General features: G+C 46.3%; 2 protein-coding genes across 2 annotated transcripts; both read right to left on the bottom strand.

The window, feature by feature from the left end:
* Positions 1-1,502: 1,502 nt before the first annotated feature.
* On the bottom strand, positions 1,503-9,550 carry SRM (spermidine synthase). Its single transcript, XM_036396331.2, has 8 exons — positions 9,343-9,550; positions 9,085-9,205; positions 8,772-8,864; positions 7,201-7,354; positions 6,420-6,503; positions 5,976-6,121; positions 3,795-3,917; positions 1,503-2,703 (listed from the first exon to the last, which is right to left on the bottom strand). Exons 1-8 carry the CDS (start codon positions 9,486-9,488, stop codon positions 2,686-2,688), a joined length of 885 nt encoding a protein of 294 aa, XP_036252224.1. The 5' UTR covers positions 9,489-9,550; the 3' UTR covers positions 1,503-2,685.
* Positions 9,551-11,961: 2,411 nt separating this feature from the next.
* On the bottom strand, positions 11,962-26,899 carry EXOSC10 (exosome component 10). Its single transcript, XM_036396377.1, has 25 exons — positions 26,760-26,899; positions 25,113-25,249; positions 24,578-24,701; positions 23,994-24,098; positions 23,441-23,606; positions 22,593-22,704; positions 22,257-22,332; positions 22,009-22,119; positions 21,434-21,577; positions 20,928-21,118; positions 20,033-20,189; positions 19,332-19,480; positions 19,005-19,055; positions 18,181-18,292; positions 17,494-17,544; positions 16,873-16,951; positions 16,581-16,702; positions 16,188-16,283; positions 15,486-15,560; positions 14,896-14,983; positions 14,699-14,772; positions 13,961-14,141; positions 13,448-13,509; positions 12,720-12,793; positions 11,962-12,151 (listed from the first exon to the last, which is right to left on the bottom strand). The coding sequence occupies exons 1-25, from the start codon at positions 26,886-26,888 to the stop codon at positions 12,121-12,123; spliced, it is 2,697 nt and encodes an 898-aa protein (XP_036252270.1). The 5' UTR covers positions 26,889-26,899; the 3' UTR covers positions 11,962-12,120.
* Positions 26,900-27,520: the final 621 nt, after the last annotated feature.

Below are 27,520 nucleotides of genomic sequence, written 5' to 3'. Positions count from 1 at the left end.
CTCACAGGGCACACAGACCTGTGGCAGTGCTCAGCACAGGGGCGATTTTCAAGTCCTGAATGTCAGAGCTGCTCAGATGGAATCAGCTACAGCTGCACAAGCCCCTGCTCCCTCTCTTGCTGCAGTCATGTGAGTGCTTGACTCAGGCACTGATCTCTGCCTTCTCACACTGAAGTGTTTGGAGCTGTCTGTGGGGAACAGTGACTTGGAATCACTCAGAAATCATACAGGGCCTTGTGGACTGGGTTTGTGTGACTTGGATGGGAAACAGTCTTGTCTTCTGTTCTCATCACTGGCCACTCGCTGAACTCACGTATTTGGAGAAAGCTCAAAGAACCAGAAGGAATAATTACCTGTGTGGAGTCCAACAACAGGTTTGAGGAAGCTCTTTCCCTCCTGGGCATTGTTGTACTCACCAAGGATGGGTGAAAGGCTTGAACTTGTTACCAGCTGGCTGCTGCTCTGAGGCCTTCCTGGACTATAGTCCTGGTCTTGATTCCCATTCTAGGGGAAAGTGTCAGAGCTCATTTTCTGTCAAGGATGGAGGGCTAAGTGAGGTTCAAGTCCCACAGGAATTTAAACAGGAGGAGCTAGAACCAGGCTCTGCTCTCCTCCTGCTCTGCTCCTTATAAAAACACAGGAGTTAAGCAATGAAAACGCCTCACTAAACCAAACTATTTGTGAGAAATACTGTGTGTGAGAAAGAAGACAGTCACCCAGACAATTAAGAGAAAAATAGGTGTTAGCTTCTCAACTCAAGAATACAGAGACCCAGACTCAGCTATGCAGCTCAGCAATGCTTTGCAAACCCTTGTGACCACAAAGAAACTGCACCAATAATGGTGGCAGAAGGAGATACTGGGGAAGAAGTGCTAATTCCCATCAGTAACAGAAGAAAGCAGGAGAGTACTGACCCCACAAATCCTTTGCTGTGGGCACATAGTGGCTGGACCCTACACTGTTTGTAGGGTCACTATTATGGCAAAGCTCAATCCCAATCCTTGCTAAAGTCTGCTTCTTCCAGTTCTCTCTCACCAAGCTGAAAAGTCTCAGAATGAGCATTTTTGTCTTTTCCTGATGCCACCCAGTGCCTTTCCCCAGCCTGCTCAGCTGGAGCTCAGTGTTCAGCCCTCAGAGCCACCACCATTTCTGCAGAGGAAAAGAGGGTGCAGCTCAGTGGGGCCAGGACTGACAGGAACTACCTGAGAGCAGCTGGAAAATCACTTGGGAAACTGTAACAGAGGCAGCATTTGGACTGCAGAATAGCTTGGATAGCAGGGACTGAGTCTGCAGCACAGAGGATGACAGCAGCTGGAGGAGCTATGGGGCAGCTACACTACAATGCAAAACATGTAATGGGATCTTTAATTTTGGTGATAACTTATCATCCCTAAAGATAAGTGAGAGAGGGAGCCAGACCAACTAGAGAGTGCACCTGGAAGCACAGCAAGCCTTCAGGATCTCTGTTTTTCCCCCCCAAAGAACAGTGACCCACATTGATGTCACCTTAACCAGAGCCAAGTGTTTAATTGAGTGCAAGGGAGTGACAATGGCACAGTGGTTGTGCTGGGAGGGTGATTCCCACAGTGCAGGGGGACAGAATCTTCAGAACAGAAGTAAAGAAGTGAAGGCAGCTCCATCTTACAGTGGACAATGAAAACCAATTTATGCATCTGGGGGCAGCATTGGAAATAATGATGCCTCCTAAGGACTTGCAAACACCCAGGCCTGAGGCATCTCAGCATGACTGAGATGAGAGATTTGTCAGCACAACCAACTCCCCAGCATCAGTACTGAACATCAGGCAATGCAGCTAAGGTTTGCTTTTCAGATATATATATATACACACACATATACATATATATATATATATATATATATATATCACCTGTCACCATATTGATAAACATTCTTTGGAACCTCTCTGAGGGCAGAGGTAAGAACAGCAGTCAGCCTGTTGGCACCTCAGCACTTCTGTTTCCAGCCAATTAAAAAAAATTAGCAACCTTAACAAAAAAAAAAGCCACAAGACTGCTGCCAGCATGCCTGGCTGGTGTTTAATACTGCTACTCCATCAGGGTTGGAGGGAGACCTATTGTGAATGGCAACACTTTGCACTGTGACTCCTCCAGCTGTGCTGCAGAGAAGTGCAGGAGTCACAGGAGGGCAGTGGGATGAAAGGCTCAGACCTGTTACCAGTCAAAGTGTGTCAGCAGCAGGGAGCTCCCACGAGGAGAGAGTGAGCTAACTGTGCACAAAGCTCCCTCTCTCTTTCTCTCTCTCTGTGCTTAAGGCTGAGTCAGGGACCCTTTGGACTGTTCCCAGCCCACCAGACAGAAATATGTGTCAGTTATAAATACATCACATCAGCTGGGGGGGTGTGGAGTGTGCTTGGGATGGGAGAATTTAGAATGGGTGCAGGGAAGAGAGAAAGAAAAAAGACATCTTACATTTCCAGCACTGGAAAGAACAGTTTTGACCTCACGCAATAAGTCACTGGACCTTTTCAATAGTCTTATCTGGCTTATGCCCCATCATCCTTAACACATCAGAGGGAATGTTGGCTGGCCAAGGGTTAAACAATCCCACACAGTGGAGAGCAAATCTGCAGTCTGCTGAGAAGATCCCAGCCACATCACTGATGATCTCAGAGTCCAGCTTGGAGGAAGGAAGCAGCTCAGGGTCTCACACATCACTCAGGGCCTGCAGAGAGCCAAAGACAAATGTCAGGATGGACCTGCCCCAGCTCTGCCAGGCTGCAGGGGAAACATGAATCACCACCTCTGCAACACAGTTATGGCATTTGCCTTCATCCCTACCACACTCTAATTCTAATTCTAATGACTAAAATTCTAAGGAATTTTTTTCTGGAAGCTGCAGTTGCAGCCCAGTGGGCATATGATGGAATAATGTGGAAATACAGACCATCCTTCAAGAAGCAAGACTGATCTATGCTGCAGCATCCCTTCTTCACCCTCTCATTTGTGCTAGAAATCAAGCACATTTTATCTAGACTTTTGGAGCTTTCCAGTGGGAAACACCAGCTCTGCCTCTAATGCCAATCAGAAGAGCACAGAATAGTTGGGGTTGGAAACATCATCTTAAACCTTAAACATTATCTTAAACATCATCTAAAAACCATCTTAAAACACTGGACAGTTTCCTTGTCTAGCATGAAGCTGCATAAATCTGTCCTGTGGTCCCTGGCTTGTCCAGCTCCATCTTAGATATTATTTTCTTTGGCACTTGTTCCTTTCATGCAGCAGAATTATGATGCCAGGAGCATAGTGGTGACTTTGGTACTTTTATTTTCCCCTCTGTGAGCAGAGAAGAGAGTTCAGGGGAGGCATGGGCTTCCCTTCAGCGTGTCTGGGACTTTACAAGTGAGCAAGCCTCGTGCAGTCCACAGACCTGGCAGAGGCTGCTGGAAAGAGTTTGTGGCCCCAGACTGAAAGGTTCTGGTAAGCTTGCATGGACTATTCCCAGCTCTCTTTCAAAGGGGGATGTGAATAAGTGCCTGCCTCTGAATTGCTGGTAAAAACCATCTTGGACCTGGCTTTGGTAGGTGAAGTAGGAGTGATCTGTCATCAAGGCATGGCACATGAGCCCAAAGAACAGCTCCTAAATGAACTCTAGTCTTCCCTGACTGACTCATACTCTGCTCTGTCATACAAAATGCTGTCCTGCTCTGACTTGCCCACAGAAACCTTTGGGACTGCAAGAAATCCTCAGTCCTGTGTACTCCCACTCCTATCTCACCCTGGAGGGAGCAGTTGTGGCAGAGTCTGGCTTACCTTCCGTGCAAACTCTGGCAGGATGAATGCTGCCCTGTGAATGTCAGAGTTGTAGTACTTGAGACTCCTCTCCTCCACCTGCTGCTGTGAGAGCTGCTGCACAGGCTCCCGGAAATTTGTGTTCTGCAAAAAAAACAAACAAAAGTCAGTAGCTCTGACTATTTGGATAATGTAATATATGTTGTAAAATAATTAGCGCTAAAGGAAATTAAAACCGCAGCATTTTGTGAACAAAGGCGGTGTTGGGCAACAAGCAGTAATAGGCTACAAGATAAGGATGGAGATTCAAACACCAGGAAGATGATGTCTCCAGAGATGATATTTCAAGGGATTTTTTCATCTGACAAGACCCCAGCAGGAGGCATTTGATAGGCATTGTCAGAAGTCAATGCCAGGAAGTTTTCACCTGACGGGATTCCAGGAATTATCCACTGGTTCTGGGAAACGTGGCAGCAAGAAAGAAAAGCTACAATAATATGCTAAAATATGCTGAAGAAGGGCCCCTTCCAGAGCCCAAAAGACTGTATAAAACAAACCCCTTAGAAATGACATTTGGAGATCCACAGGGACTTTGGTGCAATAGAGACCAAATCCTGGGTTTCCCAACTCTGATGGCCTGGCTCAGAGTCAAATCGCTTGTGGCTTTTTCCAAATTTATATTTTTATTATTTAATAATATCCTTAATTATGAAATTAGAATATTCATTTATAACAAATAAGGAGCCAAAGGCTGTGTGACAGGCATCCTGATGCATGGCAGAGAACTGAGATGACTCACAGGAGAACAAATAACATTTTGTTCTAGTATGAGGTCAAAGGTTCTGCACAGCCCCAGTACCAAGGGCTGGGGTTTGTGCTCTGTAAACTCCTGTGACCAGCACTTGTGCACAGATGCCAGTGCATGAGGTCAGACTGCATGAGCCATGGGCCAGATGTGTGAGAGTGCCTGAGCATCCATGCAACAAGGCTTTGCTCTTCAAAGGAGAATCCATGGTGGGCACAGTGCATGCTGCCAGCAGCCCGGGTTAACCATGTGCAGCAGCAGCAATGCTGGCACCCCAAACCCATCTTAAACCTTAAACATTATCTTAAACATCATCTAAAAACCATCTTAAAACACTGGACAGTTTCCTTGTCTAGCATGATGCTGCATAAATCTGTCCTGTGGTCCCTGGCTTGTCCAGCTCCATCTCAGATATTATTTTCTTTGACACTTGTTCCTTTCAGCAGCAGAATTATGATGCCAGGTGCATAGTGGTGACTTTGGTACTTTTATTTTCCCCTCTGTGAGCAGAGAAGAGAGTTCTGGGGAGGCATGGGCTTCCCTTCAGCCACGTTGAAGAAGAATAGGAAAAGAGTAAACTTCAGTGGTGTGACAGAGTTACCAGCCCACATCCTAACACCAACTCTCACTTGGAGGCCTCTGTGAGGGTCTGTGTTTTTTTGGGGGGGGGAAAACAGAGATCCTGAAGGTTTGCTGTGCTTCCAGGTGCACTCTCTAGCTGGTCTGGCTTCCTCTCTCACTTATCTTTAGGGATGATAAGTTATCATCAAATCAGTCACAGGCTGATTCTCAGAAGGTGCCTGCTTTGTAACAGTCACTATCAAATAAACCAAAACCTTAAAAAAATTGGTAGTGACTTCCTCCATTCCAAGTTTGTTGTACTAGACAGAAAGTTATGACCATTTTTAAAGCAACTGGTCAATTCTGTACTTCATTCAGCACCGAGCAGGCTGCCCTGCAGCTCTGGAGCTCTGGGCTGGCAGAGCCAGGCCCCATCAAGAACCTTGAGGCCCCACAGCTGGGAGAATTCAATGCCATAGCTCAAGTTCTGCAAGGGACAGCCTCAGGCAGGTTTGTAGGGAAAGGAAAAGAGCCCTTGAGTGCCTGGAACTCACAGGGTTCAAGAATCAAGAATTCAAGAACCTTGAGGCCCCACAGCTGGGAGAACTCAGTGCCATAGCTCAAGTTCTGCAAGGGACAGCCTCAGGCTGGCTGGTAGGGAAAGGAAAAGAGCCCTTGAGGTGTGTGGAACTCACGGGGTTCAAGAATCGAGAATTAAAGAATCTTGAGGCCCCAGAGCTGGGAGAATTCAATGCCATAGCTCAAGTTCTGCAAGGGACAGCCTCAGGCAGGTTTGTAGGGAAAGGAAAAGGGCCCTTGAGGTGTGTGGAACTCACGGGGTTCTTGCTGCAGAGCATGAAGCCGATCTGGCCGCTGGGGTAGGTGGGGATGGTGCAGTAGGCGTACTCCACCACCGGGAACAGGGACTTGCAGAACTGCCGCATCTCCTTGATGAGATCCAGGTGCAGCCACTGGCACTCACCTGCAGGGAGAAAGGCAGGCAGTGGGTGAGAGCTGCCCCTCTTCTCTGCACAGAACTGTGCCAGGTTAGCAGTGTTTCCAAGTCTCAACCTGTCCAGCTCATGTAATTTCACAGACCCTGATGCCAGTTTTGCTAAGCACAGTCCAATAACCAGTGAGCTGACATGGATCAAAACCACTGCTTTACCTGACATGTTTCACTCCCTGCATCACATCTGCCCAAGAAGAGTCCCCTCTGTGCCTCACTCTTGGTATGTAAAGGTCTGGCATCAGCCTCTGCCCAGGGGCAGCATCCTCACCTTGGCAGCAGAGAATCCCATCTTCCCTCAGGGCTGTCTTCATCAGCTGGTAATAAGATTCTTTGAACAAACTTTCTGCAGGACCTGGGAGAAAGGTAAATAAAGAGAAGGTTTGAGCCTAGGTGAACCCCACACTGCACCTAGCAGGGCAAAACAGTCAGGATTTTAGCTTTGCTAAATAGCAGGCCCAGGTCCCCTATTAAACAAAGTCTTAGCAGCTGCCTCTTGCTTCACTGAGCATTTTTAAAGCAGAACTCCTGCTCCAAACTGCCTTTTAGAGATACCTCTCTCTGTCTTGACTAGGGCAAGATTGAAGGTGACTCAGACTTGTTGATAGGTTCCTAAAATGAGGTGCCATATCTACATTTGGTCCTTGTCTACCTCAGTTTCCCCCCTCAGAAATACAGCAGCCTCACCCCAGCTATCTTCAGGGCAGGGGCTGCACCAGCAGTGAGTGAGCCACTGCTTTATCAGCAGGCACATGTGCAAAGCTGCCCTTCCAGCATGGGATTGCTGCACTCAGGGAACAACTCTGCCAGAAGAAATAGTTGCTGGAGCTGAATTTTGAGGAGAGAAATGTAACAGCTGGCTTGAAGGCCTGCTGATACAATTTTATGGTTTCCATCCTTCCCTTTCCCTACTAAAAGAACCAAGTTGGCAACAGTCTTTTCACTTGAAAGGATCTCAGCAGGCTGGCAGAACTTCCAAGAGGTAGGCAGAATAAAAAAAAAATGAAGCAGGTGTGTGGAAAACAGTGCCCTTTTATGGCTGGAATTCTTACCCATGGGGTCAGACGAGTCCGTGATAATCACATCAAAGGCTTCTTGATTCTGCTTCATGAACTCAAAACCATCTCCCACGTGCAATGTCAGCTTAGCACTGGAATAGCCCACTGCCATCCCTGGGAGGTATTTTTTAGATACCTGGATCACATCCTGCAACACAGAGAGCACAAGTGGGTCAGAGGCTTACAAGAAGCTGCTTCTCAGGCTGCTGTGCAGCTGTGACTGGAAGAACAGCACAATGAGTCATTTCCTTCAGTACCTTCAGCTCAAGTCTGATTTGCCAGTGAAAGCCACAAAAGCTGCCAGCATCTTCAGCCAGCAAAGCTACTCTCAGCCTTTTCCTACAGCCTCAGGGTTCAGTGACACTGTTGTTCTGTCTATGCCAAACTCAACAAAAACCTGCAGCTTCAAAAGCTCCCTGAGGAACTGAGCAAATATGATTACAGGTCAGACTGCTCTGTGCTCCTTCTTCCTACAGAACATCACTTGCATAGGTGATCTCAGCTAAATCAAATTTTTCTTCCTAAGTAAAACCATGCCAGCAGGTTTCTGAATGCAAGATGAGAAATATCCCCATCTCTGCACTGTAGCCATGATATCAATCCTCTTGTAAGATAAAAGTTTTCTCTCTAAAATTGTTAGGCAGCCACTGCCCTGGGCCCAGCAGTTGTACTGAACACTAGCAGCTTCTCACAGCTGGCAAAACCAAAAAAAAATGCTGGTGTCAGGCAGTGTTTGTTAAAATCAGGGACGTTTGCCTACTTAGCTGGCAGGCAGAGCACACAATCTCATATAGCAGTATTTCCTGTTCTTAATAGAGCTTTACTCCGAGCAAAACTTTCTGAGAAAAGGCTGAGTAAAGTAAAATAAAACTGGCTGAGAGGAGGACTGGGAAAAGAGTAAACTTCAGGGGTGTGACAGAGTTAGCAGCCCACATCCTAACACCAACTGTGACTTGGAGGCCTCTGTGAGCAGACAGGTTACCAGGCACAGGCTGATTCTCAGCAGATACCCACTTCCTGACAGTCACTATCAATAAGGCAAAGCCTCAACATGCTCTAATTGGTAGTGACTTCCTCCCTTCCAAGTTTGTTGTACTAGACAGAAAATTACGACCATTTCTAAAGCAACTGGCCCATCTCTCACGGAAGCAAATCCCTGCTGCTTATTTCCTGATTTTGGTTGCAAGAGACTGCCTAACCAAGCAACCATCCTCCTCTGCCAGGAGCACTCTGTTCGGCAGTGAAGGAGAGGGAAAAGCAGCACCTCCACAGAGCCAGGGCACTCCTCCAGATCCCGTGCTTGGCCCACGTCTGCCTGGAAGGGCCTCAATCGTATGTGTGTGAAAGAAATCACACAGAAGAGGCAGCCAGCTGCCACGTAGATGACTCGTAAGGCAAAGAGAGGTGGCGCTGTCATTGTCACGCCAGCAGAACCGGCAGCAAACGCGCCTGGTGCTGACGAGAGACAGCAGGTGAAGGCGCAGCTCCCGTGGATGATGTGAAGCCGGGCTGGCTTTGCCGGGCAGCCCGCCCAGGAGCCCCGAGCTGCCGGGAGCCCAACGCACCTCATCGATCTCGCACTGCACCACGGACTCCACGGTCGGGTGTTTGACCACCTCTCGCAGCACTCCCCCGTCGCCGCCGCCGATGATCAGCACCTGGCAGGGAAGAGGGCACAGCGTGGGCTGTCAGCGGGCTCGGCCCGCGGCAACTTCGGCTCTACGGCCCAAGGAGAACGGCGTGCAAGCCGTGTGGGCCCGTGCCGCCCGGACACGAACCGCGGGGCCCAGAGCCCGCCGGCCCCTCCGGCCCAGGACAGGCCCCGGCAGCCCTGCAGGGGCTGGGGGAGCCCTGAGGTGCGGGCTGGGGAGCGCTCACCTTGCGGGGGTCGGGGTGGCTGCAGAGGGGCAGGTTGGCGATCATTTCCTGGTAGGAGAACTCGTCCCGCTCCGTGCACTGGATCACCCCATCCAGGACCAGGACGTTGCCGTAGGTGGTGCTGGGCAGAGCGGGGAAGCGGGGTTGGAGCCGGCCCGGGGCCGCGCTCCCCCGCCCCCTCTCCGCGCCGCCAGGCCCCACCGCGTGGCGCTGACCGGCCCCGCCATCCCCCCACCGCCCCGGGCGGCCCTCCCGCACCTGCGGAAGACGAGGATCTCCTGGTAACGGGAGCGCTGGTGGTGCAGGAGCTCCTCCACCTGCAGCGACATGGCCTGGCCGGGCCACAGCCGGCACGTCTCGCGGAACCAGCCCTCACGGATCAGCGCCGCCGCGCCGCGCTCCATCCCGCACCGCAGCGGAGCGGAGCGGCCGCCGCCGGGCCGGGCCACCTGCGCTCGGCTGCCGCCGCCGCCGCCCGACCGCACCGGCGCGGGAGCCGCGCGCAGGGCCCCGCGCCGCCCCCGCCTGCGCGGGCCGCCATTGGCGGGGCCGCCGTGACGGCCGGGCCGCGTCAGCGCCGGGCGGGCGGAGCGGGGCCGCCCCCGCCGCCACGGGGAAAGGGCGCGCCCGAGCCGCGCCGCGCCCCCACAGTCCCCTGCTCCGAGCCCTCGGCCACCGCATTGCTCCGCCACAGCCCCTGCTCCGAGCGCGCCGAGCTCTCAGCACCGCTCCGCCACAGCCCCTGCTCCGAGCGCGCCGAGCTCTCAGCACCGCTCCGAGCCCTCGGCACCGCTCCGCCACAGCCCCTGCTCCGAGCGCGCCGAGCTCTCAGCACCGCTCCGCCACAGCCCCTACTCCTGCTCCGAGCTTTCAGCACCGCTCCGAGCCCTCGGCACCGCTCCGCCCCAGCCCCTGCTCCGAGCTCTCAGCACCGCTCCGCCCCGCCTGCGGAATCGCCAGCGAAGAGTTTTCGGGAAGACGAAAAGTCTGTTTGGGGTGGTTGAAGTAATGAGCATGCATAGTGTTGGATTGCACGAGGACGGCTGGTGAAAGCATCTCTCAAGGAGAAAGGCTGAGGCAGTTGGGCCTGTTGAGCATCGAGAAGAGACGGTGAGAGGGCACTCGTGAATGTGTAAACGTCTAAAGGGAAATGCCAAGAAGGGGGAACTAAGGCTCTGCTTAGTGGTGCCAACCACTGGGACACAAGGCAACAGGCAGAAAGTGATGTACATGAAGTCCCAGCTGAACATTAGGCAGAACTTTCCTATGTGGGTGACCAAGGACATGAATGGATTGCCCACAGAGGGCGTGGAGACTTTTTCACTGGACATTTTCCATCTGGGCACAATCCTGTGCCCACAGAGGGCGTGGAGACTTTTTCACTGGACATTTTCCATCTGGGCACAATCCTGTGCCACGTGCTTGAGCAGGGAGATTGGAGCAGATGATTTGCTGTGGTGCCTACCAACTTCACCCATCCTATGGTTCTGTGGGTATTGCAAAAGCAGCTTCAGTTCTAGTGCTGGTGGGCCCAGCTGAGGGCTCAGGGGCCTTACAGAACGTGGTGTGTTCTATGAGAAGCAGATTTTGGGAGAAATGCACCAAGGTTCTACTGAGAGTAGTTCTCCAACTAGGTTACACACAGACCTCCAACAACTGCTGCACAAGAGTAAAACAACCTCATAGTAGGGGAGACTCCAGTGCTCCAGCTGCACAGGCACAACCAAGTGAATAAAGCATGGATGTAGTTGCTAGTCACTTCCATTAAAGACATTTTTAAAACCTTTTGCAATTCATAAAGGGAAAACAGAAAAAGACTAAAATTAGGATCATCCTTGAAATGACACTTTCCTTGGAATTTAAAGTAGAGGATTTAAACCACAGAGATGTTAATATCCCCTGGGCCAATGGGGCTTTTGCTGACACTTGTTCTTCAAGTTAAAGAAATAACAAGAACTGGTAAAGCTGACAAGGAGGGAATTGGCAGCCCTTGCAAATGCACTTGGAGACAATTTCTACTTAACTGCCTCTTTACAAAAACATTCTCCAATATTCAGCCCTGCAAGCAGATTTTACAAGAAAGAGACTCAGTTCTACCATTACAATGCTTAGTCAGCACTGTTCACACTAAGATACCTAAGGAGGAAAACCCCTCCTGTGCTCCTTCCACTCCCTATTATTTCCCAGAAACAGGGAAAAAGATTGAAAACAAACTAAATCTCAAGTCTCCTCATAGTCTTTGTAAAATAAAGCCCTGTTAAAATGTCAGGTCTTCATCAGAATAAACTCTCACTGACCCATCCAGTACTGATGATACTGTTTCTGATAGTCTTTCTACAAAGAATTAAAGATAACTCACTGTGGGTATTTAAAACTTGGCCATGTTAGTTTAGCTGTAGAGATTCAGCTGAAGCACAGAACCCTCCACCTTTTCCCTGCCACCACACTGCCAACCCCATGTTCTTCCCTTCTGCCTAATGCTCTTTGCTCTTACTTTCATTCTGGAACTTCATGGTGAAACCATTGGTCTCCTATACCTCTTTTTTTTCCTTAAAATACAATCTTTCCATTAAAATACACCAGCACTGTGAGATAAACAAGCTCTTTTTCTGTATTTTTACTGTATTTTTCTGTATTACCTTGTATTGTAAGAAATGAGCTGTGCAGTTCAATTTGTAAGCAAGGTCTATCATGAAAGACACTCTGGCCTCATTTCCTTCTCTGAACTGCTGGGGTTTGAGCTCCAAGAAGTGACAAGTTTAGCCTAATTGTGTTTGAGGACACAGGATAAATTTTCAAAATTATAAACAAAGCAACACTGTGAGTATAATTAGGGGAAAAAAAAAAGCAATGTGAATATAACAAAAGTGACATCAATTCAGATGTTTTTCCTTTTGGAAATAAAAGGATTTTAATGGTTTTAAAAACTTTCCTGTACAAAAACTGATCAATGACTGGCATTTGCTTTCCCATGGTGGCAACACTTTTAACGACTGTTTCATTCAGCAGCAACTCCCACAGGTCCTGTAACCAAGATTATCTCTTTGGCCAGTGGTGTGTCGAACCCCTGCAAAAGAGTTTTAAAAAAACCACTTTAACTTCACTCAAGATTGAAAACCAACCATGTTACAAGGATTCTATCAAGAAAGAGAGGGTCCTGAGGCAGAGAGCACCCTTCTCCCTCCAGTGCTGCCCTTATGACTAAGTAACACACAATAATCAAACCTGTATCTAAACACTAAGTATCTATTCAGAATAAGAATGTTCATACTTGGCAGTACTCTTATTCCTCCCAAGCTAGGCAGATGTTTTCCACTTCCACCTATCTCTGATGAAAGAAAGCAACTCCCACATCCTTTAACACAAACTTTTACCTCAGCATTTCAAACCTTCCACCCAGTCATCGCACTAATCTAAATTTTTCCATTAATTGTCTTGCATTAATCCTAAATTGTTGGAGTTTTTTTCTTTTTTTTGTCCTTTAAACTGATGTCAGGGTGTGATGCAAGCTCTTCCATTGAACATGCTAAAGCTCCCACAGCAGCAGAGGGCAATAGCTGTGGTCTGCCCATGGTTCTGGGGCAGGGGTGTGCAAACACCCCAGCTGGATGAGAGCAGGATAAATAAAACCACACCTTTCAGCTTTCCCCACCAGGTAGGACATGCTCCGGTTTCCAGACTGTTGAAGTTTGTTAGCTCCAGCAAATTTCTGCACACAGAAACAAACAAATAAAACATCACTACAGTGAGGTTCCTCCCAAGCATATTCCAGATCTTTCCAATTTCACAGAACTCTGCTCATTGACTTCCCTGTGCTGACTTCCCTAAATATGCATAAAAGGCAGCATAAAACATTGTGTCAGTTCATCATTAAGCCATGGTTTGATTGTTTATGGGGTTTTTTCTTCTTTTCAATCTCAATTAACAATAAGTTAAGTAAAAAGATCTCTGAGCTGAGACTGTTTCTAATAACAGTACTTGGAGGGGTACATGAGCAGCATGCAAAGCTGACATGTCCTGGAACCACTGGGATGCCTGTGATTTTTGAGAATTTAATTTAGAACTGGAATTCCTGGTGGTTTGCTGTGATCCAAATGTCATACTTGTGATGTACAGAGGCACAGGTGTGTGAGCAATGTATGAATAGGTGGGAAACAACAAGAGAGTCTGAGGGACTCCAAGCAATCTCCTAGTGAATGGAAAGAAATAAAGAATAATGAACCTGGGATTGGAAGCTGCCTCTCAGCAGCTCTAGGGAACATTCTGCAGATGCACAAAATATCATGTGCCCTCCCAGAGAGCCCCTGGCTGGGTACATACAGTCACCCCCATTTCTGTTCCTCCTTCCATGACAGGTCCATACCTTGCCTGTGTAAGCTTGCTTGGCAGGATCAAATTGAGGTGACTGTTTTGATTTGCTGCCTCCTAAGAGAGAGAGGAGAGAAGCTGTTACTAAAATTTCTATAAAGAACAATGCATTCCACAGTGCTCCTTTGATGATATGGAGGTTTCACTACAGTCTCCCACACAGTAAAATCCAGAACAATCTTTTAAGGGCAGATGTTTTTGAATAGTTCCTTTATTACAAAGGAGTCAAATCCCCTTTGCCTCTTAGTTCCTGGCTCCAATTAAACAGATAAGAAAAGAAACAAAATCCAAATCCACAACCCACTTGGCCAATTATTGCAGGATGTTGTTTCCAAATCAGAAAAGGAATACTAAAGTGTACATTCCTCAAGTCCATTTCTTGAACTATTTCCCCACTATAAGGTAAGCACATTGTAACAGTCTGGATCCACACTCACACAGCCCTCTCAAATCTCAGCTGGTGACATTTTCACAGTGTGCAGCACTCCAGCAAGGGATCAGATCTTACCTGCAAACACTTTGAAGCTGGAATTGCTGTAATCAAAGGGGGTAAACTGCCTCAGTGTTTCCAGCTCCTCTGGTTGCTGGGCTTTTTTCTGCCGTTTCTTTTCCTGTGTTGGCAGCTCTGCTCCTGTTTCTGCTCCTATTTCACTTGTGTCTCTCTCCTTCTTCCTATTAGCTTGCTCCTGCTATGAAAGCAACCCACAGAATAGAAAAAAGGATAAGTTGAAGAAAGGAGAATGAAACAACTCATTGTGCAAATGGACTGCCCCATGGAGCCAGGCTTCAGTGCCTGCTCTTGCCTTTGGCCATAATAGCATGGGGAGAAATCTCTGTGCTCTTCCTGGGGCCTAAACTGCTATTTTTTTTTTTTTACCTCACAGTAGGGACTTCTATAAAAAGCTAAATTGTCATTTTAGAGGATATGGGAAGCTGAGATCTGCTGTGGCCTCACTGGCATATTTGGGGGAACCTGTGCAGAACAACTGAAGAGCCTTAAGGGAAGTGAGGAGCAGTGGTGCAGCAGTGGAAAACATCCCCTACTGCACACATGGAGGGATAAGGGATGATGTGCACAGCACAATTAACAGGAGCCTGCTGTTACACCTGGGGCAGCACCACACAAAGATTACTATCAAAACACTCTCATTCAGGTATTTCAGCTACAGGGCTCAGAGTTTCATTCTGAATTATGTTATAGCAGTCCAGAGGAGCAATGGCTGGAAGGAGGAATTCTATGACATACCATGGCTTGCTGGCGAACAGACACAACATTCTGGGCTGGCTTTTTATTCAACTTCTGTGTCTGGACATGGGCAGCTAAGGAGGCAAACAAGCATTACTGTAAAAAGCAGGAGTGAGTTAGCCAGGGCTTAGAAAAAGCAAGCAGAGCAGCTTGTGTCAAGTCTCAAGACACACCAAGGAAGGGAAGAATGGCTGTACCTGACTGCTGGGCTGCTTTCTTATTGGTTTCATTCTTGGGCTTCTTCTGTCCTGGTGCCTGACTCATCAACTTCCATCGATTGCTGATCTGCAATGAAGAAAATATTACCTGGAAACACTTTCTTTAAGGTTTCATGGCAAGAAGTTGTTGATAAACTTGCTAACACATGCTGGTGCATGTAGAGTACAAGAGTACTCATTAGGAGTACAAAAGATCATTAAGAGTACAAAAGATCAAATTCATTAAGAGTACAAAAGATCAAATTCAGCTGTAAAAGAGATTAAGATCTGCTGCACCACGTGAAGTAAAACCAAATGCTTTAAAAGTTCAAAGCTACAAACAAGCCTCAAGAACAAATGCACATACTTTCAGTAGAGTTTTCAGCTTTGACAGACAGGGACTATACAGGAGAATGTCTCCAGTCCCTGGTTCTTCAAAGTATACAAATGTCACAGAAACATGCTAAGTTTCTCAAGAAGTATCCAAGGAGAAAAAAAAATATCTGTATTGCTGAGGCTTGCAATGGAAAATAAACTCCTTATTTGTTTCTTTTGTACTACTTGGCAGGAAATTTTAGCACTAGTCTTACTTCATAAATTTTTGATGATGGGTCAAACTTTGCAGATTGTGAGACATAGGCAGAATTCTCCTCTGGAGGTAGATACTGTAGAAAGGAAAAAAAAATTTGCTTTAAACAGCATGGAACATTTAGCTCATTGCTGAAATGCTACTTTGTTGTAAATCAGTGAGTTCATCTGAAGAAATATTCTACAGATAGAACACCTTGTGGGAAAAAAGAAGTCACCACAGCTACTGCCAAGAGAAATACTAAAGAAAAAGAACAACTAAAAACCCCTCCACACAAAACCAAAACACCTCAACAGACCAACCATCAACTGCACACCAGAAAAAAATTTGGTATTATTTTCTGGTAATTTATTACTCCAGATGTGTAACAGTATTCTATTGTTCTTCTGATTCATTACAAGAATAGAATCAGCTTACTAATCCTAGCCATAAAGGACAGATGAAAAACCTGAAAAACCTAAAACTAGCTTAAAAAAACCAATAGTGAATGGTCTGTTTACTATGTAGAAAGACTTGTATCCAAGAGGTATTTAAATGTCTTTTGAAAACAAGTCCACACAGGTGTCTTTGCAAGGACAATCCCTTAATTCCAGTCAGAGAGCAGCAGCTGATGCTCTGTCAAGCCCTTCTGATATGCCTGAAAAACAAGCTCAGGGCATCCTCTGCATTGGGGAATTTGAATCCCACTACTGGGCTCTTTTACCATTTTAAATGGATTTTCAAAGGACTCCATTATTAGCTGAGCTTTCCTCTGTGCAGTGGTCAAAGTCCTCTTATTTCCTTTGTTTTCATCACATTCCTTAAAAGAAAAGAAAAAAAAAGGAAGAAATATTAACACAAATATTCCTTTTGTTTGGCTCCTGCCATTTCATGCCATGCTGCTTCTCACTCTGAAATTCTACTGACAGCAGTGACCCTCCAGAGACATGGACCAACCTTGCTGGCTTCCTAAGCCAGGCCTGATGCTGTCAAAAGTCAGTACCACTGCCATGCATTCCCACCTTATTTCTTTCAACACTTCCACACACTTTTATCAGGTTATTAAATCTGTTTTCTAGTATTTCAATACTGACACTGTCACAAACATACTGCTTACACTGAATATGCTGACAGTGGTAGTAGCAACAAGACATGTTGACTCTGGTTGATTATCTTGAATATCCACCGTCCTCTCACTGTCTGAAAAGAGACAAACATCTTCCAAAACCAGTGCAGGGTCTGCATGAAAAGGAAAGAAAATTTTTATTAGAGTCTTTTTATTAGTGTATTTTACTGCTCTTTTGTGTCATGAGGTTTCCCTGAAGGTTTTTTCAGGACTGCTTATTTTCCCCATGTCAAAGCTCCATCATTGCATTATTAGCACAGCTTTTAGGTTAACTCTAAATTACCCAAGGCAGAGTTATTCTGAAAACCATCCATAGGAATCCGTGAGCTGTCATGTGGTCCAAAGAGGGCATTCTCCAGCTTCTGCAGAGAGATTCAAATTACAAACACCATTGATACACTACAAATGTATTATTTTCACATATTGCAGAGACACTTTAATGAAAATTCAAACAAAAGGGATGAATTTCAGAGATGGAATATTCTTAGTGTAGCTCATGTGCCAGAGCACACTGCACCTGGAATCAAATGCCACCTGTGCAAACACCATGAGCTCATGAGATGCTGTACTTGATGTACATGACAAGAGAGAAGAGTCAGCCTTAGAAACTTATCTGAAAGCTCTCTTCTTACAGCTCAGTCCATATATTCCAACACACATGAAACTGTCCAGCAGCCAGAGTGTTTGCTGATGAAACCTTAAGTGCTGCTTTATGGTGGTTTGTAAAATATCAGTTAACAACTGGTAATATTATGAATCTGGCACAGATAAGTACCATGAAGCTAAAGCAGATAAACTTGTAAAATGGATGGGAGAAGCAATTCACTAGCAGGTAGAATTTGGATACACTTGTTTCCAAGTTTAAGGCTTAAGACACTAGGTAAAAACACAATGCAAACAATACCTCAGGGTTGGGTAGAGGTGCTCTCTTCCTGACTGCTGAAGTCATCTCAGACTAGAATGGGAGAGAAAGCTCAGTCACTTAAAAGCCCTCTTTCTTCTAGGCTGGCCACCTTATCAATGTTTTCATCACATTTATCACAAGCTAGCAGGATAATAAAATGACTTTCTTCTTCTCCTGCAGTGTTTGCACTTGGCTATACATTCAAACACCTCACACAGAGAGGGCTCGTTCTTGCTCACATGTTCTTTTCACTGAGGATGAAAGCTGCATGAATATCAACATGCTGCTGATATATTTTAACTGATTAACTTCTTACACCTAGGTTGGTTCTTTTGCCTCACCAGAGCTGTACAATATTTATGAGTCCATTTACATGGCCAGCAAACTCCACAAGATGCAGTTCTTCCTCACACAGGCAAATGTGATGTACAGTATAAGACAAACTGCATTCTGTTCAAGAACTCTCTGCTCATTTACTGCTCCAGTTTTCCAGGAAACTACACCGTGTGTAAGCCACCACACAGCAGACAGGCAAGAAGTTACAACATATCTTTCTGTTCTACTACAAAATTCAGTGTTCAAAAAGTAAACTTCAGCATACACATCATCACAGGTCCCCATTCAGCTCCAGGGCCTGGCTTAGGGATGCCAGTGATTCATCTCCTGTGTGGTACAAGCTACCCCTACCTTGAGGAGAGGCATCTCTCGGGCCTGCTGAACGAGCAGGTGCAATTCATTAATCTGCTGGCGAACAAGTGGTGGGACAGGGTTACAGCAAGCAATGATCCCCTGGGATTCTCTGCAGAGAGAGCAGGAAAATTCAGTGGGCTGGATTTATGGCTGGTATGTTGGGCATTTGCATGCACAGGATGTACAATTCAAAGGATATAACCACTGTCCTGAGTGTGACAGAGCAAGGTAAGTCAGATTAATCTCTGTGATGAAATTCTGCACCAGGTTTGTGCAGATGAGGAGAAGCCATAGTCAGCTCTCCTCATCATCATTTCATTCAGTATTCACCTATGAAAGCTGAGCCAGGCAGCAGACCTGCCTTTAAAGATGTATTTTTTTTTATTCTCAAGTATGGTTGTTAGGTGATGAGTGCCAAATGTTTGAGGAAAATATTGCATAAATTGGGTGTTTTAAGGGATATGTCCCTTGCCCTCCCCACTCCTTTAGGAATTGCAATAAAAATCCAAATAAGTTTTGGGGGCACTCACCCCTCTCTTGCTCTGTAAAAGTGAAGGAATCTCAGAGGGAATGTGTAACACAGAGCAATGCAAAGGAAAGTGGTTTATTAGTGCAATACAATCCAAGTGATGTATCCCAGACATCTGAAGCCTTCTGAAGGAGTACTGCTATTTATTTCTCTTCCAAACTGAACAACTATAGAGAAAAGCAGTGCTGACAGCTGGAAAGAAGGGACCAACTGCAGAGATAATTACACACTTGGATGTGACTTGCTGGATATTAAGATCAAGTAAGACTCCTTCAGTGTGAACAAAACTTACTTGGGCAGCTCCTCTGCAATCTTCAACAGCATATGGTTTGGTAGCACATACCTACAACACAAAGAGGTGGCATAAATGTAACAGAATGCTCAAAACAATTAAAAACACCTTCAAAGTATACAACTCTGCCCCCATTACAAGGTCTGAGACGATGAAACAACTTAAAAATAAAAGAAACATAACAACCTCTGTGTAACAAGCAGCAGCCTGATGTAGCACAGTAATTTCTAGAGGTAACAAAGTTGTCCCATCTCAGGGGTGGAAGGGGAATAATCCAAAAGATTTACTAAAGCATTAAGTCAGTGTCCATAACAAAAGACTTCCTACCCTGTGCTCTCATCCTCTTGACGTGCTATCTTGTCTCTCCATGCAAACAGCAGCCTAAATGCTGCCAGCTGCTGGGTATCAAGGTGTTTTTTCTGCCTCCTGTAGAGATCAAGGTAGGATTCATCTGTAAAGAGGGGCTTGATGTATTTCTGGATAGGAAAAGAAGAAGCACTCATGAGCTTTCTGTTTTGCCTCTCTCAGACATAGAATCTCACACGGACATCAGGGGACTAAATTCACTCTGGTACAATGTGTCCTTGAGCTTTTTATCCTAAACTATTGGTAGGAGCCTATTCCTGAAAAACACACATCTCATCCATTGTTAGGGGAAATCCACCCTCATCAAATCCAGGAGCAGCTTTACTATCACCAAGCTTTACTCCATCCCACAAAGCCTACTTTCATAGACAGTGTTTTCCACAAGCACAATATATTGAATGCAACCCCAGTGAGGCTTTGAACTTCTAGGAACATCCAGCAGAACCAGAAATGTAACAACTCTCTTACAAAAAACACAAGCTGACTGCATTGTGAGGCCATGGAATACTAGCATTCAAAAAAGAGCAGGAAGGCATCTGAACCCAGGGACCATGGGTAGTGAAAGTGTCTGCACACGACTGAGTCAGAGTATCTACAGATGTTTTCAGACACACAAAAAGACATAGAAGAGGTCCAGGTAATCAAAGCAGGTGAAGCTTTACCTTCAGGCAGATGTCCCTGCTGCGCTGCCACACAACCTGCAGCTGTGTGGGCTGCTCCTTCCCTCTCTCCCACAGCAACTCCCTCACTTTATCATAGATGTAGAGCAAGTAGTGAGTGTCCTCACGGGCATACCGGACCATTTCTTCTGGCAAAGGGCTACAAAAAGAGCCAGAATTACACCAACATATTTCAGCTGCCCTGCCAAACTGTTACTTTTCTCTTAAAACTGTTACTTTTCTCTTAAAACTGTTACTTTTCTCTTAAAAGGCATATTAGGGCAAAATGCATATGAGACATACCAAGAACTAACATAGAAAATCCGTTTTTGCACTGAAGGATTGGTCAGGGAGCAGCAGTAAAATGCTGTGCACTCTCCAGTTCACATCCTTGTTTGTGTGCTGGAGAGCAGGACTGCTGTGTAGCTAAGTCATGTGGTAGAACTGCCTGCCATGGTATTTGTCAAGCCCTCCTCTCTCTGCAGAGCCTACAAAAGTAGACTTGAGATCTCTGTGGTGGGCAGGGTGCACCTGCATAGTCAAGATCACTGCTCCAACACCATCTGCTCTGCCTGGCACAGGTGATTAAATGTTTTTGTGGGGGCACTAGAGGAGCAAATACTGTCTCTGTAACACTGTAGTGATTAAGAACTGCTCCTAAGAAGTGGGCTTCCAGATTTTCATTACTTCATCTTTGCAGATCTTTCCAAAAAGAACTCATTTTCTAAAAAAAATGAGGGAAAAATGTAACACTCAAAAGCTTTGAGCACAGCCAGGTAAATGCTGTGCTCATTCACTTTGAGACTAAGCCATAACTATGGGTCCTGCAAGCAGAAGCTCTAGCAATGCAAACAAGGAGAAGTGCTACCTTGCAGCCCATTTGAGGGTCAGTTTTTACCGTATTCTCCAGTCAGCCAGCTGGTATTTCTTGTCAGCATCTACATTGCAATACAGCTTCAGCAGGTGATCCAAAGAATGTCTGCCAAGACTGAGGAGACGAGCAGCTTGGTGAGTATCAAACACATTCACCAAGTACAGACCAAAGTCTCTTTGCAGCCATTCCACGTCTGAATCAGCTCCATGAAGGACCTTGAAATGCATAAAAATTTGGGAATGATGCAAAGAACATTTCTACTCCAGGCTGGTAGTGCTGTGCTTTCCTACTCATGTGTCTAGATTTCTTTTCTCTGCTTTTTACTGTTAAGTACAGAACTACTAAATAAGTGCATCTGTACAAGTAATTCACTACTAACATCAAGGAAACAGCTCCTGAACAAATTATACTGAAAGCAGAATCAAGTGATCAAGACTGAGCACACAGTGTGATTTTAATGATAAGAGAGCTTAAACTAAAACAACAATAATATTAATTTTAAAAGAAATCTGGTGAATTTTGCAGCTGACCTTCACAATTGCAGGGTCTGTGAAGGTCTCATTGAGGATGTTCATGTCACTGCGCAGCTCCAGGGTATCAATGATGAAATCTTCTGTTCTGGTGGAAATCTGCATCAGACACGTCAAGCCAAGGAAGGTCCTGTAGGAGTGGTGCTGGAAACAGGGAAGAGAGATGTAAGCTAGGATTCATTACAGAAACAATGCTATAAAACAAATGGCATTCTAAGTGAGGGAAGAAAGAGCAACAAGGACTTATTTGAGACAAAGAGACACTGGATGAGCAAACTTTCTCTTTGCAGTGACTAAGATGACATTAAAACCACAGGATTAATTGAAAGAAGGATCAAATTCACTAAGAAGTGCACAGCCAGCCCTGCCATTGGAAAACTTCTAATACTGACACAGTTAATTCAACCTTATAGAGAATATCAGACAGATCAGGGGTCAGGAACTGTCTTTTCATGTCAGAGAGTACAGAAACCAGGAGAAAACCACCCCCCACCACCCCCATGAGAAGAATATAATTTTCTCCTATCTCCTAAAATACACATGTAACTTCTAAATATAAAATGCAACTGGATTACCTCTAAGTCCAAGGCAAATTCTTTACAAGTCATAAGCTTTTCATTTAGTTCTACCAGCTCATCCAGTGTGGTGATAAAATGACAGGGTGTTTCCTGAATGGGCCTGTACATCTGGCAGAGCAAATGAATTAGGCATGGTAAAATCACTGTCAACTCCCAATCCCAACCTCCACCCTCCAACCTGCAATTTGTCAAGTATGGCTTTAAATGTACTAAATCTGTAGTTTAAAATTAAAGTGGGCACCAACCTGGAGTTCAGGTTTCTTGAGAACTTCATCTGGTGGAGAAAAATGCTCCAGTTCATACTGGTAAGGGTGAGCAAACCTGTGGAAATCAGGAAGAGACAAGCACAGACTAAATTCCAGTCCTCTTTATGAGGACAGAGCACAGAGGCTTTGAGAGCTATGGTAGTTTCCCTATTCTGTCTCTTTTTAAGCAGAGGTTTAATGCAAATCACGTACAATGTAGTGTGGACACAAACACATGCAGAACTGTTTGTTATACATGATGAGCATCAGCACAATCTGAGCACACAGGTTCACCCAGGGGACTCCAAGCACCTTGCTGGCAGGTTAGTTTCTTACATGTCTTGCTCAGTTTTCTGCGTCCTCTGCTGATGTATGAAGTCTGCCAAAGCAGCTGGCACATCCAAGTCCTCAGGGCGCTCCTTTCTCTGCCGTCCACTTTTTGTGAGGGCTGAACAACCAATATGGAATAACTGGACTAGGTCCCCCACATAACATGTTCTCAGCCTACCACTATCTCCCCCTCCACCCACCACAAGAGTTTACAAAGTATCAAAAAGCTTAATTTAGTGCTGCTGCTTTTGCTGTCATTTTGTACCTGAAATAACGACTCAGTTACTTGGCTGTTTTTAGGAAGACACGAGGTGGTTTTGGCTCAAAAGCTTGGATGGAAATTGAAAAATCTTCAGAAAAACTTTTCAATCCTTCCCAGTTACTGAAAGTACAACTGCATCAGTGCAGAATACAGATGAACTGGGAGCAGCAGAATGTGTTCCTGAGACAGGGTGTTACCAGCAGCTTTGACAAAGCACCAAAACCAAAGGTAGGTCTCCCCATACACATACTGCAGCTGACCCATCTGAAAGAATATCTGTAAAGCCAACTAGACTAGGCAAGACTTCTCATGCAAACGTGACTCTCATGTATGTTCAAGGTGGTAAAAAGCAGCAGCAGATTATCTGTTTGGAACAGATTATTTGCTGTAGACCAGCAAGAAGATGCTGTTTGCTGACCTAGCCTGACATCACAGATATGGAAACAACAGTGTCACCAAGATCACTACACCCAAACGTTCAACATCTCCTGCTATTTGTTTTTACAGTCCGTGATTCCTCCTCTAGACTGTGAGGACAAGCTTGTGTCAAATACTTGCAACAAATTACACCCCCAAGAAATAAACCCCTTACCTTCAGGCAGAGGCTTCAAAGCATTTGGTTTGATAAAAATTTTAGGTACAAAGGGAGTGTTGGAATTGTCAATCTTTTCACGAAACTTCAGCTGTGGTCGAGAAATATTCTTGGCATGAAGCAGTCGGAATGTTTCAGACTGAGATCTTTTGTGGAATTCCCCTGCCTATTAAAAAAAAACAGAGATAAAACCAACATGATTTACCAGACACTGTTTTCCTCAGTCTGATCCAACATTCAGAGGAAGAGTTATACCCCACATTTAAAATTGAGTAACTTTTTTTCAGTAAGGAAAAAAGTTAGGACTCAAGATCCTGAATTCATAAGCACAGGAAAGGCTGTTGAGCATGTGAAACTGAAATGGCAATTGAAAGCACAAAGTTTCAGAACCAAGTTTGAATGAACAGGAAAAAGAGAAAAAGGAAGAGGTACTCAGAATGTGTGAAAAAACATGAGGGAACATTTAACTGCTCAACTCCACTGGAGAACTGGTAGTGCAGTGGCTGGGAGAACAGCTGAGCCAACACAGCCAAACTGAGCATGGGGGCCTCACCTTACGGTTCCAGCTGGAAACAATCATCTGTGGGGGCTGTGACCCAGCTGGCAGGACTGGCTGCTGGTTTCTGTTCACTCCTGATGCTTCATCCAATAAAATACTCTAAAATCCAGAAAAACAATGTGAAACACCTGTTAAATCACCACTCTCAGACACCCTAGTCAGACTGAGTAAAGAAAGTCATGTAGGTAGGTACCTCCATAGCCATCTCCCCCAGATTCTGTGCAACACAAGACAAACATGGGAGGACTATGTTGAAGATCAGGGGGAAGAGTTTCTTCAGAGAAGCACTCTCAAATGTACAGACATGTTCTCAGGCTGTGAGGATTTTATGTCAAGCTGCATTTCACTTCCTCACACATCCCATATTACCTTCCCTCCCCTTGGCCTACCTACTTTAGCTGCTGTGGTCTCTGACCTAGCATTTGGAAGGGGTTTTAAAATAAAAAGGGAATACATACAATTGAGGAAATAGTGACTAACTGTGGAAGCTGTGCCACTAATGTTCTTGCAACAAAAAAAAGAAAGCTTGTGGCAACAGAACACTTTTTAAGAACCACATGCAGAAATAATTTGCTTACCACTCTTTCAAGAATGACATCATTGGAGTCAACCAGCATATCGAATTTATCTTCCAGCCCTGTCACTTTGCTGGAATCTTTCATGAGGCTCCGGCAGCCATGGTACTGCATCACCTGGCTCATGCTTGCAAGAGAACAGCACAGCTGTCAGCAGTCTGAAAGCAGGCTATCTAAACACTAAAACATCCAATTCTCTTACACTTACTACACTTCAAAGTCTGAAATCAAATTATAGATATCATCACATGAGCAATAAATAGAAAAAGCATCTATACAGTATTAAAGTGCTAGAATTAGTTTCTCACAAACATGACTTTTAAAATGGACAGTATCAGGTGCTCCTCTCTGCACAGCTCCTCACGGCAATATAATGAAATGCCCTCTTCAAGCTTTGCCACTTCAGCTGCCAAGTGCTAGAGAAGCAGCTAAAACCAGCTGTGTGAAATAAAGCACCTTTTTACCTATGGCAAGTCTGAAGTTGCCAAAGAAGGGGCTAGGCTCTGGTTTGGAGTGCCAGGTGCAGAAGGGCCCTTACCAGCGGAGCAGGCGGTCGCTCTGCGTGCTGCAGTAGGCGCGGAAGCCGGGGAAGCTGCAGTAGAAATCGTACTCGTCTCCAGGCTGGGGGAGCCCATTGGATGCCTTTGTTGCAGCCACCACTGTGCCGAGAGCATACTGTGCAAGAAACAACGTTATCAGCTTTTTGTCAGTCTTTTGTTTCTGTTTACTCAGGATACTCTTTGATTGAAATGCACTTTGCCTGGCTGGTTGGAACCGCGTGGTTCTAATGAGTGGTAATGGTGGGGTTTTGCCACATAGTTATTTAGTGTGAAAAATGCATGTGTTTTATGAGTGGCTTTTTGCAAATATTCAAATGAATATTATATGTGTTGTGTTAGAAAGTTATGCTGTATTAATTCTCTTAAGTACTGTGTTAAATATAGTTTTAGGTTATAAAAAATGTTAAAATAGGAACGATGCTATGTAGGATATTTTTTTTAAAGAAAGGACTCGCAGTGAGATAGCAGCCACAGGACACCTGAATCTTTCAGAGAAAAAGAATTTATTGCTCCATTATCAGGAGAAACGAACTTCTTCCCACCTTGAAGGCACTGTCAGGATTCAGAGGAAGAAGCTGACACTGCCCAGACAGAATCCTGTGTTTGGATGGAGTTTATGCATCATGGATGAGGTGTATGAATATGCAACAGGCTGTTGCTTTTAAGGGTTAATTCTCTGTTAACGTGGGTCCTTTTTCGGGCTCGTGCTACCCAAAAAAAGGTACCCAGATGTCCATAACTCTTTGTTTTTATTGTCTCATATTGTCCTAATTCAAATTGTCCAAATTATTATTACTCTAATCGTATTACTATTTTTATAACCATTTTATTACTATGAAACTTTTAAAATTTTAAAACCAAGCGATTGGCGTTTTTCACATTTAGACAGCTTTAAATAATGAAAGTCCAAAAACTTCACTAAAGAGCTACTAAATGATTATAGAACTACTAGTGCTCATCCTCCAGCGATCAGGCACTGAACGGACTCCCCAGAGAATGGTCACGGCCACAAGGCTGCCAGAGCTCCAGGAGCTTTAGGACAATTCTCTCAGGCACAAGGTGGGATTGTAGGGCTGTCTGTGCAGGGCCAGGAGCTGGACTCCTGGATGATCCTTGTGGGAGCCTTACAACTCAGAATATTTTACAGTTCTAAATCAACAGGAACGCAGATAATTACTTTATTACTCTAACAAAACACCCCAAATCCCTGCAACGCTTCCTATTTGGGATCTGGCAGCCATTCCCTCTCGGGAATCAGCATCGTGCACGGGTAAAACACACAGGGGCTGCGATTTATAAGGCCGAGGACAATTCTCATCGCGACAAGCCCTCACGAGGGTCCCCATTCCTTGGCATTTCCAGGAATCCCCGGTGGCTGACAAGGCCAGGGCCCGACCCATGCCGGTAACAGGTCCCGATACACCTCTCTGGCCCCCGCACCCGCCGGCCGGGCCCACACCCTCCTTCTGGCACTGGGGACACCCTACGGGCGCCTCCCGCTCCGGCTGGGATCCCCACGCGGCCCCCGCGGGACAGGACTACAGCTCCCGGCATGGCCCGAGCGCACACGGCACGCCGGGAGCGGTAGTGCCCCGCCCGCCCTCCCTGTCCCTCTCCCACCGCACCTTGACGAAGGCGTCGGGGCTGTCGAGCCCGGGCAAGGCTGACATCGTGCTGCTTCCCTCCATGCCCGGGGGCGTCTTGGAGCTGCCCGGCTGCGCCTCCGGGCTCCCCTCACGGGCGGCTGCCGCCATGTTGACGCGCGGCGCTGTCGCGAGAATCGGGCGCTGTCGCGAGAGCGCAGCGCTGGCGGCCGGAAGGGGGGAGCGGAGAAGAGCGGGGAGCGCAGGCGCCTCCAGCGGCAGGACGGGGCAGGACAGGCCCGTGTGGGATGGGAGGAAGGCCCTGAGGGGAACCCTGAGGGGAGCCCTGAGGACCGCCCGGACCGGCCGGGCTGCTCTGCGGCACATTCGGCCTTTCCCCCCACAAACACCCACCGGTGGGACCCAGCAGCAGAAGGGACGCAGAGGGATCATCAGCTCTTGGACACCCCAACAATCCCACCTTGTACCTGAGAACGTTGTCCAAACGCTCCTGGAGCTCTGGCAGCCTTGGGCAGTGCCCATGCCCTGGGAAGCCTGGGCAGTGCCCCACCACCCTCCTTTTCCCGATATCCAGCCTAAAAGTCCCCTGACACAGCTCCAGCCGTTCCCTGGTCCTGTCCTGTCACCACAGAGCAAAGATCAGTGCATGCCCATCCTCTTCCCCTCACGAGGAAGATGTAGACTGCCATCAGTCTCCCCTCAGTCTCCTCCAGGCTGAACAGACCAAGGACCCTCCGTGGCTCCTTTTCCCCTCCAGGCTCTTCACATCCCTTCTTTGTACA

Source organism: Molothrus ater, chromosome 23, assembly GCF_012460135.2.
Source record: "Molothrus ater isolate BHLD 08-10-18 breed brown headed cowbird chromosome 23, BPBGC_Mater_1.1, whole genome shotgun sequence".
In the NCBI taxonomy this organism is placed as follows: domain Eukaryota; kingdom Metazoa; phylum Chordata; class Aves; order Passeriformes; family Icteridae; genus Molothrus; species Molothrus ater.
Note: the sequence above shows the minus strand (reverse complement) of the source record. Positions and strands in the feature narration are given on the sequence as shown.

Coding starts and splice junctions, on each gene's coding strand:
- SRM (XM_036396331.2), bottom strand. CDS start 9,488: ATGGAGCGCGGCGCGGCGGCGCTGATCCGTGAGGGCTGGTTCCGCGAG. Junction 8,865..9,084: donor GCCACCCCGACCCCCGCAAG/GTGAGCGCTCCC, acceptor CTTCCCTGCCAG/GTGCTGATCATCGGCGGCGG. Junction 3,918..5,975: donor TGCTCTGCAGCAAGAACCCC/GTGAGTTCCACA, acceptor TTTTTTTTGCAG/AACACAAATTTCCGGGAGCC.
- EXOSC10 (XM_036396377.1), bottom strand. CDS start 26,888: ATGGCGGCAGCCGCCCGTGAGGGGAGCCCGGAGGCGCAGCCGGGCAGC. Junction 17,545..18,180: donor GAGAGATGCCTCTCCTCAAG/GTAGGGGTAGCT, acceptor CTCCCATTCTAG/TCTGAGATGACTTCAGCAGT. Junction 14,773..14,895: donor GAAAGCAGCCCAGCAGTCAG/GTACAGCCATTC, acceptor TTGCCTCCTTAG/CTGCCCATGTCCAGACACAG.